Here is a 16,871-nt window from a genome sequence, read left to right on the forward strand (position 1 = left end):
CGGCCTCCCCTGGGTCGGTCGTGCGTGCCATCCTAAGTGCTCGACAATGGCTGATGCTGAGCCCTTCCTTCCCTCGCTTCTCTTCCATCCCTTCCCTCCCAATTTTGTGGTTATATTTTAACTATTAAATTACTCCTTGAGTCGTCGGAGCTGTTCCTGGTGGGAATCTGCCGATGTGGGTGAGCATCAGGGCCCCCGTGAGCGGGAGGAAACACACGGTGAGGCACTCACTGGACTTTCATGACAGCAGCCTTCCTCCCCGCCAGCACAGAAGGACGGTGCCCTGGTGAAGCACTGCAGGAGCAGGGCTGTGCACAGAGGCTGTGTGCTGTACTGAGTCCCTTCTCAGGTGGACGCTGTGTGGGTAGCGGAGGCTTTCATTCATTTGGCTTTAACACTGCATGACCTGTTGGCTGCCTCCCAGGCAATAAGGAGTGCTGGAGATGGTTCTCCTGGGGGTTTCATAGAATGGCTTAGGTTGGTGGGGATCTTAATGATCATCCAGTTCCAACCCCCTGCCCTGGTCTGGTTGCCAACACTAGATCGTGCTGCCCAGGGCCCTATCCATCCCGGTCTTGGATGCCTCCAGGGATGGAGTATTTCCTTATAGCCTCCTGTGAAAGGCAGTGAAGGCTGCTGACAGCTCTCCTGGTCTCAAAGGGGCTCACTGAGATTGATGTGAATGCAGTGCTTGTCTCCTTTCTAAAGGCTTTCAGTGACTCCTGTGGGTACAAGCATGGGCTGGGCAGGAGTGTGATAAGAGTGAGGCTGTGCAAGCAGTTGTCAGGGACACAATGAGCAAGGGAGGGTTGTGAGCAGGTGCTGGTAATGCTGGGCTCATCCTGTGGCTGCCTGGTGAGTGAGTGCATGTGGGGAGAGCCCAGGTGCACTTTGTTGTGTGTGGGGTTTTGTTTCTTGCTGCACATTAGAGGACTCTGTTCTGTCTTCCCTTTCTGAAGTTTAAAGGTTGTGGTCACTGAAATTTTGAGCTTTGTGCATCTGGCTGGACAAATGGTTGGACAAATGGCCAGGCACAGGCTGCTCTCCCTGGCTTTCCTCAAAAGCAAAGACTGAAAGCTCTTGATATTTGCTGTTCAATGTCTCTTCTGCCCTTTTTCTCATATTTCCATCATCTCATTTATACGCTGTTCTCATTTCTCTGCTGTTCTCATTTCTACTTTGTTTTCTTCTCTTTAAGAAAATACTGTACTATGTTCACAAGTCTGTAGTTGAACTGGGAACCAATACAGAAAGAGCTGTATTGTGGTGCTTGCAGGGTGCTGGGAATTGCTGTTGCTCGAAGGGTCCTTCACAAAAATCCTTTGAGAATTTGCAGAAGAAAAGGCAGTGCTGTTCAAGTATTACTAGATGAGATAAATCAAAGAAACAGTGTCCTGGAATTGCTTGCATGCATTAAGCTGGATCGTTATCCAGGAATACCTTCTCGGGGAGGGTTTTTGTGCGAGCTTCTGTTTGTGGCTGTGTGCAGTGGAGATGCTAAGTCATGGCCTGGAGCAGTGATGGAGCACCTGGTGGGAAGGCAGGGCTAATCCAGGGGAGCTCAGGTGTAAGCAGTGCATCTGAGTGATGGAAGGGCTGGAGCCAGGATCCACCCTTTCCAGCCCTCATTTAAGGCTGGCAGTGGAGGTGAGGGCATCTCACTGGAGATCCCTCATACCTGAGGCCATCTAAAGGTAAGCAACTTCTTTCCTTCCTTTCTGCATTCACAATTGCTGCATTTGGGCTTGTCCTCATTTGCTGCAGTCACAAACTTTGCCACCCCACTACTGTTGCTTTACTTTCCATCACATTATAGTGTTACACTGTGCATAGGACATAAAACGCAGTGTTAGAATGGTTGTAAGAAAGATTCCAGTTAATCTACTTTTACAGTTAAGTGATTCACTCTAAGGCTAATTACAGGAATGGATTGTCATGTTTTCAGATTCTTTCATTAGGAGTCTCGCAGGCTTCAGGTGCTGAGTTCCATGTCTGTGTCTCTACTGAGGCTCTGTGCCTTGCTCAGTGCTGGGGTCCTGCCTGCAGCACCATAGCTGCTCCCTGTGCTGATGGCCTGGGCTGACTTGGTCTGGAGTTGTGCTTCTGTGTTGCACCACTTGCTGCTTTGCTGTAGGGCTTACCTGGCACATTAGGTGCTAGGCTGTCCCCAGAGTGATTTCTCGTGTGCGTTTTGAAATGCTCAGAACCACAGAGTTGAAATGCTCAGAACTTTGTGGTAGAGGCCATGAAGACAGCATCTCCTTTTTCTGAAAGCTTGTGCCTCACCAGGGGATGTGACGAGCAGAGCTCTGTCCTCATTTTGATCTTGCACAGGTGGTGTTCTGTCCTGCAGGCATCTTCCAGATGAGAGATTGCCTGGCCAGGCCCAGGAGTTGTGCGGATGTTTTGGTGCATATCTGTGTTGGCATTGATAGGCTTCTCTCTTCAGCTGGAGGGGAGGAGGCTGATCTATGCATATGGCAACAAGGATCCTAATGAGGAAGGCTTCAGGCATCACACGTACTTCCTTCCAATGTCACTTTGAAACTCCATCCCACCTGCTGCGTGGTGGTGTTCCAGCTTCTTGCCCCAAATAATTTTTCCTGGCAATGCTTTCTGTAGTCCCCCTCTCATCTTCTCTGTTGCCCAGTGCTGTCTTGAGTCATCACCATTCATATCCAAGAGCCTGATTTTTTTGCCATGGGTGTCATCACCAGTGCATCTTCTACGTGCTTGTGTGTCTCCCGAGTGCCTTCCAAAGGCTCTGTCCTTATTTTTGTCATCTTGCAAGCCTGTCAAGACAAGGATTGCACCAGTGTGGTTTTGATTTTGCTTAGATTTTGCTAAGTAACATTGTGCAGTGGATGTCAGGCATTTTGGTGACAAATGGAGCAAGAAGTGCTACAGGCAGCTGGATGCTGTGGGGCACAGCACTCCCTCTGGTGCTCACCTGCCTGGGATGTTTCTTCCTACTGGCTCAGAGACACAGCGCTCCTTTAGGTGATCAGAGAAGGCAAAACTTAGTGAAGTACATGAAACCTACCCCGTTTCAGGGTACTGTTCAAGTCCAAGGAATTCTAAGAAGCATTTCCCCGTTGCTTTCCAGACGATGATCTCTGCCTGCTGTAACTACATTAAGCTGAAACTGGGATAGGTCTGGAAATCTTCCTTTGTAAGGGTGATGGTGGGGGTAGATAGTAGCTGGCAACTTAGTTTTAACACGTTTCAGGCAAGTCTCTGGCATTTATATTTTATATACATTTTAAGTTTAAAAATTGAAATGTATCACAGTGTTTGTAGTTGGAAAGAGAGCAGATGTGAGCAGCCCCTTTGGGTGCTGTGAGCTGTGATGTGAGCGCAGCAGGGAATGGTGCAGGGCGGCTCCTGACCCACAGAGCTGATGGAAATCCAGATCAGGGTTAATGATAACTCTCTGGTAACCTGCTGGGCAAATCATAGTGCAGATAAACATGGTTGTCTTGTAGCTGAGCAAAGCCAACGCTCTTCTGATTGCATGTGAAGAAGCAGAGAGTGGAAGGTGCTCAGTGAGAGCTATGGAACAAAGTTAACAGCTTTTCTGAGTTAACTGGTGTTTCACTGCTTAACTTTAAGGACTTTGTAACGTCTGGGATGAGTGGTGTTGCCCTCCTCCAATGATGTTCTGGTGTTTGTTTTTGTATTTTAATACTACTTCTTTTTGCAGGAAAGGCTAAGGTATTTGCTGCTCTTGCTGTTGTGGCTTCATGATACGGATTCTTTCTACGTGCCTGGTGTGGCTCCTATCAATTTCCACTGGAACGATCCTGTAGAAATAAAGGTGAGATAAAATCGAAGCTGCTAGTATGTTTGTTTTGGGGTTCTGTGTGTGTTTTCATTTTCCTACTTTGTATTGTAGCTGCTAAATGGGACTGGCAGGTCAGACTTTTGCTACCTTCATGTATGGTGTTGGGGATAAGCAGTCCTCAAGTGGTCACTGCAATTCCCAACACAATTCTTTCTCTTGCTTCTGATTTCTTCTACCCAATTCCTTCAGCAGCTGCACCGAACTCCTCAAGGTGTTGTTCTGTTTGACAAAAAGAGCCCTCTTTCTCACTGCAGTTGTGAATTTAATCTGATTTCCCTCCAGCGCTGTACTGACTCTCCATCTATTTGTGGAAGGTGGGCCTGGGGATGGTAGGTCAGAAGTAGTTTGACTCAAACCTTTTCAGTATTCTCCTCTTTTGTATGTTTTGTACTGAGTCAAGTGAAAACCATGGTAATTCCTTTCCAAGTGCAGACATTTGTTCTTGAGTGCGGTGGATCTTACAGCCCTGGCTTGCTGAAAAGCTGTTCCTGTGCGACATTGCTGGTGCTGAGTGCTGGAACTGCTTTTGCCATACAGGAGGAAGCCAGACCTTGTTTCCAGGCATCAGCAATTTATAGCCCTTTTCATTTATTTTTCTAAAGCTGTGGCCTCTGTCTCAGCAAAATCCAGCACCCCTGGGGATGCTGAGGTTTGATGCTCCCACAACACAATTTGCTCTATGGCTGCAGTCTGGGCTATTTTTAAGCAAATGAGATTTGCCTGTGGCTACAGTAAGCTTCCTGGAAGGAGGAGGTATTGGAGTGGCTGTTCTCAAAGGGATTGCATGAGCCAAATGCTTCCTCAAGTGATAAGGCAAGTCAGCGTGTTTGCCAGTGCTCTTCCAATAAATGAGCTTGGCTGCGTTACAAAACACTCCTGTTTTTATGAGCAACTGTGGCCCTGGCTATTGCAGTATGTCTCTGCACTTCCCCTGTGCAGTGTGATTTGTGAGAACTCTCCAGAAGTGTTTGGGTTTTGTCACTGTCCTTTGTCTTCCCAATCTGGTGGATTCCAAAGACAAAAGTTGCTCAACTCTCTGTACTTCCAGAGGCCAGACCTCTGGGTCCAACGTGACATGATTTTTATTTCTATTTTTTTAAGCAAACAACTGCAGTCTCGCACAAAATTTGACCCTTGAATTTCTTTGAAGCTCTTTGCTGTTCTGTGGGACTTCACTGAGTTATAAATTTGTGAAAACAATCCACCACGCTCCTTTCTTCAATGGTTTCTCTGTCAATTAAGTGCTGCTAAGTTGGAGAGAATGTACAGCTTGGAACTGTGCAAAAGGAAAGAAAGCTGGAGCTCTGCAAGGACCTTCTGTATGTTCTTACAGCTTCTAAGGACGAGCTGTATGGGATGTTGAGATGTTTCTTGAAGTGATCTTCAGCTTCTGGCTGATGTCAAGTGGGTAGGAAAGTGGCTTCTGTCACAGGGATAATTCTTCCTTTCTTCCTCCAGGCTGTGAAGCTCACCAGCTCACGAACCCAGTTACCATATGAATACTACTCGTTGCCCTTCTGCCAGCCCACCGAGATAACATACAAAGCTGAGAATCTTGGTATGTATCTGCTGATGAGAGTGCTCCCCAGCAATAAGCAGGCTGCCACTTGGGAGCTGACTGTGGGTTTAGAGGAGGAAAAGCAATTGGCAGTATCCTCTCTAATAAGCTGTGGAGAGCGTGCTCTCTCTATTTCTTTATATACTGGCAGTTTGCAAACCAGAATGTCTGTGCATTTTAGATGGGAGACAACTGACCTGGAGGAAAGCTGTAAGCAACTTTGTAGTTTTTCCAACAAAATAAATAAATCATCCTTCAGCTTTTTCCTTGTATTTGTGCTAACAAGGGAGACTTGCTCTCATCACTCTGGCTGTACGGTGCGCTGCAAACCCAGGGCAGTGCCAGTGGCAAGAAGCCTGGCAGCCTTCAAACTTGCCCTTATTTCCCTGTTTTCCAGGTGAGGTTCTCCGGGGGGATCGAATTGTAAATACACCTTTCCAGGTTTTCATGAACGTAGAGAAGAAATGTGAAGTTCTGTGCAACTTTCCCAACAAGCCAGTCACTCTGACAGTGGATCAGAGCAAACTGATGGCTGAGCGGATCCGGGAAGATTACTATGTCCACCTGTGAGTCATCTTGAGCACGGGTTTGTGTCAGTGGGGATTCTGTGGTGTGGACAAATTTGATCTGAAATCTGTGTTTTCAGCATTGCTGATAACCTGCCTGTGGCAACAAGGCTGGAGTTTTATTCCAATCGCGAGGAAGAGGAAAAGAAGAAGGAGAAGGATGTGCAGTTCGAGCACGGATACAGGCTTGGGTTTTTGGATGGGAACAAGGTAGAGAATCTGGATGTTGTCTGAGGGGTGCCTGGAGGAGCTGTGGGTGTCTGTCAGAAGGTGTTAGAAATCCTCCAGAAAACATCAGGGTTAGGAATGCAGCAGGAGCTTTTACAGAGAGAGGAAATATGAGAGGTGTCCTGATGGGAGGCAGGGGGGGCAGGTGCTGAATACTGCAAAACTCCCAGCACTGACACACTGCCTGTGGTTTCTGTCAGGAGAACAAAGGCTGGCTGATGTTTAACAGCCTTGGAGCATCTTGTGCTTAAAAGCCCAAACAAACTTGTAGTCAGGTTCCAGACTAGAATAAACACAAGTTTGATTCCTTCAGTACAGTGTACTGTTACCTGTGAAAGAAACATAGTTTAGGAGGGGTGGAAAAGGGTATGGGATATTGGGGGGGGGGGAAAAAATAATAAAAGCACTGGCAAACTTCACAAAACAGAGCTGCTTCCTGTTTGTAAGCGTCTGGGAGAAGCTTCATAAGCCTGCAAATGGAGATTTAGCATGTGTACTCCTGCAGGTATTTTCTTTGATCGTGTGCTCTGAAGATTAGCTGTTTGACTTAACAGATGCATCTGTTCAGCAGTCAGTGATCAGGTGCAAACACAGCTCTGTTACTTGAAAGTAAGCTCTCATTGGTGAACAAACCTGCTGTGCTTGCTTTAACGATCTGTACTTTGTTCCTGTAGTAGGTGATCTAAGAGCCTATTGAAAGTGCAAACTTAGGACAGCTATGAGCACCCACAGGCTAATTAATGTTAATCTGATAGAGAAAGGAAGCAGGAAACTCAAGACCATGGCTACTGAGGCATCAATTCTGTGGTTCTTTTGCCACTGAAGTTTTCACTGAACGCATGGCTGAGATTTATCTGAATATAACGGTATTGTCTAGGCCAGAAATAGGCTGAAACATTGTCACTGTTGCTTGGAGTCATTGAGTTGTCACCTTTTCAGTACCCTTTCTCTCCTCTTGTTCTTTTAACCTTGGAAAGTGTTAGCTTGATCTTGTGCTGTAGCACAGTGTGTCTGGGAACAGTTGGAGTCTTTAGTTTTCTTCCTTAGCTTTCTCCATTGCTTCTAAAATTTGCTCATTCCTTCTTTGGGTCGCTAATGTTTTATTTACTGTCAATCTGTTTTAGTTCTACCTGCACAACCACCTCTCCTTCATCCTTTACTACCACAGAGAGGATGTGGAAGAAAACCAGGAGCCCACCTACAGAGTCGTGCGCTTTGAAGTGATTCCCCAAAGCATTAAACTAGAAGGTGGGAGACTTTTAGGGAAGGGAGCAAGGGAGAAGAATCTCTTTTATGGCCAAATGAATGCTGCTGTTGTTTCATGATGCCAGCAGGTGTGACAGCCCAGAGATCCACGGAATATTAGGAGCTGTTCCAGAGAGACTGACGTTTAAAAAATAATAGTTGAGGGAGTAGCATTCTTATTTCATTAAGTTCAACATGAAAACAGTATTTCAAGGCAGAGCTGCCCATAGTGTGCATCGTCCCATGCAGCTCTCCTTTGGCAGTCGCAGGCTTTGCTGGAAAGGTCTTGTTTCTTAGTGTGTAGTGGGATAGAGGATTTATCTGTGATCTAGACCCTAGGCTTCAGAGCCTCTAGCTTTTGCCCTTCTGGTTAAGGTGAAGGCTGCACGTAGTTTTCTTTAAAGTTTATTAATGCTATTCCTCTGCTGACTGGCATAATTGTTTTGCACATTGCATAGCAGCTGGGAAAGGACTGGATGCTTCCTCTGCAGTATTTGGAGTAATAGAAGCATGGTGTCTTGAATGTGGGACCAGGATGATCAGTTGGAGATACGGTGCTTTGGATGGGAGGGATGACCTAGTGCATGCCATATTTTCTTTTACAGATTTGAAGGCTGATGAGAAGGGCATGTGCACCCTGCCTGAAGCAACAGGCTCTGCCCCTCAGGAGATAGACCCCACCAAGGAGAACCAGTTGCTGTTCACCTATTCTGTCCACTGGGAGGTGAGGGAGAAGAGGGAAGCTGGCTGGCAGCTGGCCACCCCTACCCAGCACTGACCTGTTAGCAGTTAGTGCTCTGAGTGTGCCACACGGGTGTTGTGGAAGACATTGGGAATGTGCTGGTGAGAGGACATGGGGCGGTGATAGTTTCTGGGATGTCTGAAGGGTCTCTGGTCACGCGTTGCTGTTCTTTCAGGAAAGTGACATTAAATGGGCATCCCGCTGGGACACCTACCTGACCATGAGTGATGTGCAGATTCACTGGTTTTCTATCATTAACTCAGTTGTGGTCGTCTTTTTCCTTTCAGGTGAGTGAGATGTGTGGGGTGAAGAAGGCGTTACCGTTTCTGTGCAGGAAGTTTTCTTTAAGCCTCAACAGCAGGTAGCTTGGGGAGGATTGTTTATGTCTAAGCCTGATCACTCAGGGGGCACGAAATAGACAGTAGTACACTTAAATCCTCCTGGTTTGGGCAGCATTCTATGGGATCAGACTGTTATCAAGGTCTGCTCTCTGATCCGGGTAGCTGAGGTAGTAGAATAAGTGTGGTTCAAAGAAAAACAACAACAGGAAAGCCACAGTGCCCTGTTTGTGCACTGGCCTTTCTACTCCCTGGGGTTTTGTTTCTGGTTATGCTGTAGGCTGGGGGAGAAGAGTCATGACTCAAGGCTTCCTCTCCTACTCAGATCTGTGTGTGTTGGTGGGATCAGTGTGGCTGCACAGCATGAGAGCAGCAGGGCCACACGGGAGCCCCTGAGCTAAACTGTACTTGTTTTCAGGTATTCTCAGCATGATCATCATTCGCACCCTCCGGAAGGACATAGCCAACTACAACAAGGAAGATGACATTGTATGACGTTTGTTCTTGGGGCTGGGGTCAGAGAGGGAGGGGGACACGAATCAGCAGGAACCTGGTTTGAAGATGTAGATGTGGTTATCTCTTTCCATCTTGTCTCTTTTCTTGCTCCATTTTTCTTCCAATTCTGAAGATGAGAAATACAGTTCTGTAATGTGCTGTCACCATCGGTGGAAGTGTTCGAAGTCAGACAGGACAGAAAGCACTGAACAACCCAGTCTAGTGAAAGATGTCCCTACCTATGATGGTGGGGGGGGGCAGTGATCTTTAAGGGTCCTCCCAACCCAAACCATTCCATAATTCTGTGGCACCTTTTCTACTCTGTATCCAATAATGGATACCAGCTCAGATGTTTTTAGAGCTAGGTGCTGACTGCTGTCAGTTTGATAAATGTGTGCCCTGACACTGGCAGTTTGGGTCTTAACCATTCTAAGCCTAAGAGAAAAGAAGTTTCTTAACTAGAGTGATATAATTCTATGGAACTGGCTGCAAGGAAGTTAACCTGTTAGGGTGGCTGCGATAGGACTTTCATATCTACTGGTGGGCTGTAATTGAATACTTTCTTTTCTTGTTGTTGCTACAGGAAGATACTATGGAGGAATCTGGTTGGAAACTTGTGCATGGAGATGTTTTTAGACCTCCACAGTATCCCATGATCCTCAGCTCTCTCCTGGGTTCTGGAATTCAGCTCTTCTGTATGATCCTGATAGTCATCTGTAAGTGGCACGTGTTGCTTGGAGTGGCTGTAACAAGAAGAGCAGTGCTCACATTAGCTTGGGGGAAATCGCAAGGCTGCTTCCTTTTTGCAGGGTTGATCTAGGCTGTATGATTTTGCTCAGCATTTCTGAGTTGCTAGAATCTCAGGTATTCTAGATATGCATTTCCTAGCTGAAGGCTTTTTTTTTTTTTAATTTTTGTATTGTCTGTAATCAAGGTAGGAGATCATGATTTCTGTTGAACAAGCGCTGTGTGATAGTGGGCTGAGAGACTTTTGCACGTATGCTTTGCTTTCTGAGATGCACCTGCTCAAATATCTGGTTAGCTGATGTTAACACATGGTCTGCAGCTTGAGATCAAAGCTGTGGCTGTCTCTGCCGGTGCTGGAGCTGTGGATATGTTAAGCTTTGAAGGAAATGAGGTCTGTGCCAGAGGCACGGATCCCAGGCAGCTGCACTCTGTATGTGGGATGGCTGCTGTCCTACAGATGCAGGATAGCACGTGTGCATCAGAGCCGCTCAACTTCGTCCTTTTTTCTTCCACAGTTGTTGCTATGCTGGGGATGCTGTCGCCTTCTAGCCGGGGTGCGCTGATGACTACTGCCTGCTTTCTCTTCATGTTCATGGGGTAGGTGACCACTGCTTCTTGCAGCAGAACTGTCCTACCCACCCCTCCCTCCCCTTTTCTTCCCCTCCCTGTTTGCAGCAATGAAAACTCATTTTCTATGTCCTGGTTTGTTTCTGTCCAGGGTTTTTGGTGGATTCTTTGCTGGCCGCTTGTACCGGACTCTGAAAGGACATCGATGGAAGAAGGGAGCCTTTTGTGTGAGTCTCTTGGTGTTCTGTGCTACTTGTCCAGGTTTGATGATGGCAAGGTCTGTGGATAAGCTCCCTGTGTATTTGCGGGTAGCGGGATGCAGCCTGGTTATACTGCAAAGATTTGGTGTGAAAGAAGTCCTGGTAGCTTTATAAAAAGTACTGGGTAAAAGCCAGAGCTTTTACTGCAGCAAAGCAAGCAGGTTGTCTGAGATCCTACCCACACCCTCCTGCCATGTATTAGTGCTGCAGCAAACAGGATGCCTCCTCCCAGCAGTGGGCTCATGAGAAAGAAACATCTGGTTGATAAGCCACGCGTGTTCTCTTGACTTATGCTTGCTCTTGCAGACAGCTACCTTGTATCCGGGTGTCGTCTTCGGTATCTGCTTTGTCCTGAACTGTTTCATCTGGGGAAAACACTCCTCTGGAGCGGTAGGTAACTTCTAACTTCTTCCACTCTGGAGCCTGTTGGAGTGGGAGGTGGGTGACTGTGCTGTCAGGAAATTCCTGCTTCAGTGTCTTTCTAACTGCAGCTGCCAGTGCAGTAGCTGGCTGAAGCTGGCCTGGCCAATGACTCCAGAGTGGATGATCTTGTTTTTGTTACTTTTGGTGTGATTCCAGGTGCCTTTCCCTACCATGGTGGCCTTGCTCTGTATGTGGTTTGGGATCTCATTGCCCTTGGTCTACCTGGGGTACTACTTTGGATTTCGCAAACAGCCCTATGACAATCCTGTACGGACCAATCAGATTCCCAGGCAGATCCCAGAGCAGAGGTGGTATATGAACAAATTCGTTGGGTGAGTGCCACGTGGTGAGTTAAGCCCCTTCCCCATAGTTCTCTTAGCCTCCTGAACGTCACTCTTCTGCTGGTGTCTGCATGTGGACAGATCACAGGTGCATTTTCTTTAGTAATGCAGCATCTGAGATTTAATCTGGACAGGTTTCATGTGCTCAACAATGGGAAAAGTTGTGTCATTTACTATGTGAAATTTATTCTCTAAGCTGGAGCTTAGAGCTTTTGGTAGGAGTGCTCTAGGTGCTTACAGGGAGCTTCTGATAGGCAGGCAGTTGTATTGTGCTGCTTAGTTTTTCTCTCTCCTTTCTTTCTCTCTCTAGGATTCTCATGGCTGGTATTCTGCCTTTTGGAGCAATGTTCATCGAACTGTTCTTCATTTTCAGTGTAAGCATTTAACCCACTTTGCTCCTGAATAGGACTCCTCTTGTGCTGAAGGGACTGGGCTTCTGGAAGGGAGGGGGCACCCACCTGGAGTGATCTCATTCTCCTGTACTTGTTGAGGGCTGACAGGTTCCCTCCAGGCACTTTCAGTATTTTCCTTAGAGCTGGGCTCTGGGTCTCTTCAGACTCTTTGTGCTGAAAACATGTGGAGTTGTCTGCAGAACCTTCCTGAGAGATGTGAAGGATGGCGGTGAAGATGAAGCTTAACACAACATTATGTCAAGGAGAAATCCTGGCTTTGGGACGGCTGAGCTGTTCCAGCTGTCGCTTATCTCTCACCTTCCTGTGGACATAGAGGAACTTGCTGTGCCATTGCTAGGAAGGTGAAGGGGAGGAATGAGATGCCACAGCTCTCTTTGGGCACCTTTTACAACCAGCCTTCTCTAAAATATAATGCAGTGGAACACCCTAGATCTGTGATGTTTTCTATTTAAAGCTGAGGGCCCCTCATTTTTTCCTGCACTAGCTGGAGGAATGTAGTCTTGCACTCACTGATGGATTACAGTAGTATGGAAACAATTTTATGCTGTGTCTTTGTTTCAGGCAATCTGGGAGAACCAGTTCTATTACCTTTTTGGTTTTCTCTTCCTGGTGTTTATAATCCTGGTGGTATCGTGCTCCCAAATCAGCATTGTCATGGTGTACTTCCAGCTTTGTGCCGAGGTGAGATGTCCTCCGTTTCCTCTGTTGTACTTACAGTAGCTCAGAGTGCATGATTGCTTCTGGAAAAGCACAGATTGTGTTATTACTGCTTAGCAGAAATCTAGCATGGTCCAGCTGTGTGGTTCTGATGGCTCTTGCTGCTTTAAGGAGAGTTGAAGCTACTTGATATCTGTGAGACAGGGAGCAGTGGTATCATACAGGAAATTCTGCTAGGAACGGGGCATTTTGAGCTGACATCTCTTCCCAAAGAAAGTTTCATTCCATCCCATCCAAAGAGAAATACAGGGCTGGAGGCTGAGCTGTGTTCTTTGTTAGCCAGTGTTGCAAGACTGACATGGCTCTGTTTCACTGACAGCTTTTCATCCTTTGTTTGGAAATACCTTTGTGGCAAAGTAGTTCCCCGTGCCCAACCTGTGCTTTCCTTTCAAGGAAAATGAGTAATGTCCTCCCTGTCACCATAAGTTCGCATCTTTCCTGGCCCAGGGAAAAAGGACACAAGAAAAAAGGAACCCTGTGGGATAATGCTGAGTCTTTTTTCACTCTATCAGGATTACCGCTGGTGGTGGAGGACCTTCTTGGTGTCTGGAGGATCTGCATTCTATGTGCTGATATATGCTGTCTTCTACTTTGTGAACAAGGTATCGTTATCCCTCTTTAAGTGGCACTTCTCTAGAGGAGATTGTTGGATCTGGGAAAGGAAATGGTGGGACCACTCAGTCTGCCCCTATGCGAGCGCGAGGCAGCTGAGCTGCCAGCTGCACTAAGGTCTCCATAGCAGATAGGAGGCTTAAGTGCCTGGGTTTACCTGTGTGGAGCAATGAGTTGCTGACAGTGCCCTCCCTCCAAGGAGATGTCTTTGCTGCTGAACAGAAATGCAGGGGGCAGAAGGTTTCCTCTTCCTTCTTGAATGCCCCCTCGTGGAGGGTGTTGGCTGGTTTGGAAGCTGACTTACGTTACTTCTGAACTCGATTTCACTTGTGGTCTTTTTTCCTCTCCTCTTCTGTTTTAGCTGGACATTGTTGAGTTCATTCCCTCCTTACTATACTTCGGCTACACCGCCCTTATGGTCCTGTCCTTCTGGCTCCTCACTGGCACCATTGGCTTCTATGCAGCCTACATGTTTGTCCGGAAGATCTACGCCGCAGTGAAAATAGACTGAAGATGCACAGACCCAGCAGAAAACAGACACTTCTGAATACGTGTCCTCCTGGCAGTGAGGAGGACGTTTTCTCCCAGTGCTTTCGAGGAAACAAAACCCAGTGGGAGAGTGACAAGAGAAATAAATAACTCCTCATTTTGGAATGTAACTTCTGGCACAGTGTACATGGATTCTGGGCTACTTCTGGGGGGAAAGGGGTCTGTAGATACCTTACATTTTAACTTTATTATCCTGTTTGAGAATTGAGGGAGTTTTTTAGCAAAGAAATATCCCTCTATATAAGTAAACCCCTTTTTTTGCTAATTCTTTTTTTCTGTTGATGATGAATGGATTTAAGACAGCAGTGGAAACACTTGTGACAACATTTTCTTCCAGCCCCTGGGGTGCTCTAGGATTCAGGGAGACTTCAACAAGTATCAGGCTGGGTTTCCTTCCTGCCTTCATGTCTGCACAGAAGAGGGAGCTTGACTGTGGCAAAATGAAAGGATCCCAGAAGGCTGACCCAGCTCACCCAGCATGCTCTCACCGTCTAATCCTGGCTTCGGCTTGTTTACAGTTGGATGGAGGTGCCATTCAGAGCCCAGGAAGTGCAATTTCACCCAAAGAGCTGGAGAACTTCAACTGGCAGCATCGCTTCTCCCAGCTTCTGGCCTTGGACAGCACGGGCCGCTTGGGATGCATCTGCTGGAAGGGCTGGGAGGGGATGTTCCCCTCTTTCAGGAGGTGTGGCAGAGCGTGCTGCTGTGGAACGGGGCTGTGCGAGGACAGACACGCAGCAAGATGCGTGAGGGCTTGGTACATCAGCAGCTCTGCTCCAGCCACGTGAGGAAACGGGCAGGCTTCCTTCCTGGGAGCCCCGTGGGGTCATGCAGAGCCCACTGAGAGAGGTCTGTGCTGCTGCTGTGTTAGTGCCAAGCGATCTGATGCAGTGTTGAGCCTCAGCTGCTGCAGGGTGCGCCGGCTGTGCAGGAGGGCTGGGAAAGGGAGCGGCTCCCAGGAGCTCTCCCATTGCCAGAAGCAGCTGTCTCACTACCTGCCCTGCATTCCAGCTGCTCTTGCTGCTCTTTTCTCTTAGATTCTCTACCTCCCGGGTACAGAAGCGTGCACTCCCTCAGCTGTATTTTGTTCTTTTCCACAAAATGGTTTAAGCCCTTTGGGACAGCCAGTGCAGGCTTTTCTGCAGTGGGCTCCTCTTTCTCTGTGGATTGATGCCTGATTAAACCCATGGGAAGCTCGTTTTAAATGAGGTTAAATGTTTTGTTTTGAGAATCTACGTGACGTTTACTGGTGAAGGGCTTCCACGTTGCAGTGAAGGCTCCCTCCATCCCCAGAGTAGCTGGATTCAGTCAGGGCTACAGGGACAGGTGGTTGTGGTATTGTTTTTTGTTTTTCTCCGTCAGCTATAAAAATTTCCCTCTTGCTCCTTCCTGTAGCAAGAAATTATGTCTCCAAGTGACCAGCTGCCCCAGGTGATGCTATTTCAACCCAGAGCTGTCCCAAGCCCTCTTTGTCAACCAGCACTACTGCATACACTTGAAGGCTTTGGGTTTGCTTTCCTTAACTCATATTGCCCCAGGGGTTTCCATCAGGTCCATGCACAGACCCGTGGCTCTCAGCAATGGCCTTGGTCTCCACAGGGAGCTTCCAGCCTCTCTGACTCCTCCTCAGCCCCCCTACCATGCCAAAGTCTGCCCAGCCAGGAATCGAGGATGGGAAAAGAGAGCAGGGGACACACAAGCCAGCTGTCCTGTGAGCCCTGCATCACTTCTGATTCAAGATCATAGAGGAGATTTTGGGTTTATTTTGCTATCCCCACTCCAGCGGGGAGGCTCAGCCAGCATTGATTTCTCTCCTTCCCCAAAGTGTTTTCTCTGTATTCTTTGTAATTTTTAATTAATGTATGTATTCTTTGTGTCCTACTGTAAATAAATCTGCCGTTGTCCTGTTCTGGGTTCTCCTAAGCCACCTCTTTGAATTTTCTTTCCATTACACTCTGCCTGCTCAGACACCCCTGTGGTCTTTGCATGCCTTCCTCAGAAGCAGAGCTTGGGGTACTGGTTTCTTCCATCATATTTTTCTCCAGGAGAACCTGATGGAGCTGCAAGGTTCTTCCCGACGCCGCATGTACTGCACGTTGCCATGAAGCTGCCACCAGCCAAGGTATTCTGAGCTGTTTCTTGCAGTACTGCTGCCACGTGCTGTGTTGTCAGATGGTTTGCTGCTCCATTCACTCGTGTCTGTGCGACTCGTGTGTGTGCAGCTGATGGTGAGAGCACTGTGCCTGCAGAGGCACCGTGGGGCTGTAGGGCAGCAGGCAGGGAGCTGCCGTCCCGTCTGCTCATGTTGTGTAGGCGTGTGGGTGCTGCTGGATGGTGAACTTCGCCGTTGGCTTTCAGCTCGATGTCTTTTACCTTTGCTTGTCTATTTTTGCTGTGAGAAAAGAGCAACGACTTTCTTTCAAAGGTGGGAAAGAGCAGTGAGATCGTTGTGGGTTATGGGGTTGCCGGCATCGGTGGCTGCTGAATGTCTGATGCTGATCAGCTGCCAAGATCAGCGTGGGAAATATTTGCATGTTTAAAATCAAAACTCAAAAAGTCACTGGCGTAGTCAATTCTCTTAAAGGGCAAAGGAAGGCTTCAGCTCCACCACCAGGACAGTCTGTGCTGAGCTTGCTACTTTTGGTTCTGAGCAGAATGCAGAAGTGCTATCTATCTCCACTGTGTTCAGTGTTAGCGAGGGAGGAGAGTGCTGAGGGGGGATGGGCACGTCTCACCCATCTGTGATAGGGATGACAACGAGATCAGGCCCAGAGAAGTGTGAACACTGAAAATGACTGTTGGCTTTTACACCTTATCCTGAAAAGAGATCCCTGAGAGGGCAGCATCCTGCTCCCCTTTGGCAAAGCGCTGCTCCTGGCTTGAGCTGTAAGTTTGGTTCTGGTTCGGCACAACCCTGAGGAGCTGAGCATGTCTGGGTGCTTTGCAATGCTTCTGTGTGGGCTGGCGTTTGCGGAACCAAGGGACCGATGCTGTCTAACAAATGGTTTTCTCCATTGTGCAAAAGAATGGCACTGGCTGCTCAGGCAGGGTGCTGTGTCCTTCCTTGAGTCTCATTCTGTGATTGAAAGAAATGTCAAAGTCTGTGCATTTGTGTAGGAAACTGGATCTCTGACTTGCCTTAACACCAGGCCAACCCAAGCCCCGTTCCCCTCCACAACAATACCCAGGGTGCATGATTCAAATGCTTTTAATAAACAACTTCCTT

General features: G+C 47.7%; 2 protein-coding genes across 4 annotated transcripts in view; both read left to right on the top strand.

Annotated features, from left to right (window-relative positions):
• Nucleotides 1-158: 158 nt before the first annotated feature.
• TM9SF4 (transmembrane 9 superfamily member 4) lies at nt 159-15,568 on the top strand. 3 transcript variants are annotated; one of them, XM_010722672.3, is made up of 18 exons: nt 159-218; nt 3,704-3,817; nt 5,303-5,402; nt 5,800-5,968; nt 6,049-6,178; nt 7,321-7,444; nt 8,047-8,165; nt 8,359-8,470; nt 8,940-9,010; nt 9,600-9,732; nt 10,279-10,360; nt 10,482-10,557; nt 10,897-10,980; nt 11,170-11,345; nt 11,665-11,728; nt 12,329-12,448; nt 12,997-13,086; nt 13,458-15,568. In XM_010722672.3, the coding sequence occupies exons 1-18, from the start codon at nt 174-176 to the stop codon at nt 13,605-13,607; spliced, it is 1,959 nt and encodes a 652-aa protein (XP_010720974.2). In that variant the 5' UTR covers nt 159-173; the 3' UTR covers nt 13,608-15,568. The 3 variants fall into 3 exon arrangements, with proteins under 3 accessions (XP_010720974.2, XP_019477880.1, XP_019477879.1); XM_019622335.2 differs by having other exon boundaries at nt 159-179; XM_019622334.2 differs by lacking the exon at nt 159-218 and adding an exon at nt 814-855.
• Nucleotides 15,286-16,871, top strand: part of CCM2L (CCM2 like scaffold protein) — a 3,573-nt gene continuing 1,987 nt past the window's right edge. The window contains exon 1 of the mRNA XM_010722673.2: nt 15,286-15,356. Within this exon, the coding sequence (XP_010720975.1) occupies nt 15,286-15,356 (71 nt within the window). The remainder of the gene's footprint in view (nt 15,357-16,871) is intronic.

This window comes from Meleagris gallopavo, chromosome 22 (genome assembly GCF_000146605.3).
Source record: "Meleagris gallopavo isolate NT-WF06-2002-E0010 breed Aviagen turkey brand Nicholas breeding stock chromosome 22, Turkey_5.1, whole genome shotgun sequence".
NCBI classification, from domain to species: Eukaryota; Metazoa; Chordata; class Aves; order Galliformes; family Phasianidae; genus Meleagris; species Meleagris gallopavo.

What these genes read in the sequence shown, in the direction of transcription:
- TM9SF4 (XM_010722672.3), top strand. Translation starts at nt 174, where the DNA reads ATGTGGGTGAGCATCAGGGCCCCCGTGAGCGGGAGGAAACACACG. An exon ending in CCAAAGCATTAAACTAGAAG is followed by an intron (nt 7,445 to 8,046) that starts GTGGGAGACTTT and finishes TTTCTTTTACAG; the next exon opens with ATTTGAAGGCTGATGAGAAG. An exon ending in AACTGTTCTTCATTTTCAGT is followed by an intron (nt 11,729 to 12,328) that starts GTAAGCATTTAA and finishes TCTTTGTTTCAG; the next exon opens with GCAATCTGGGAGAACCAGTT.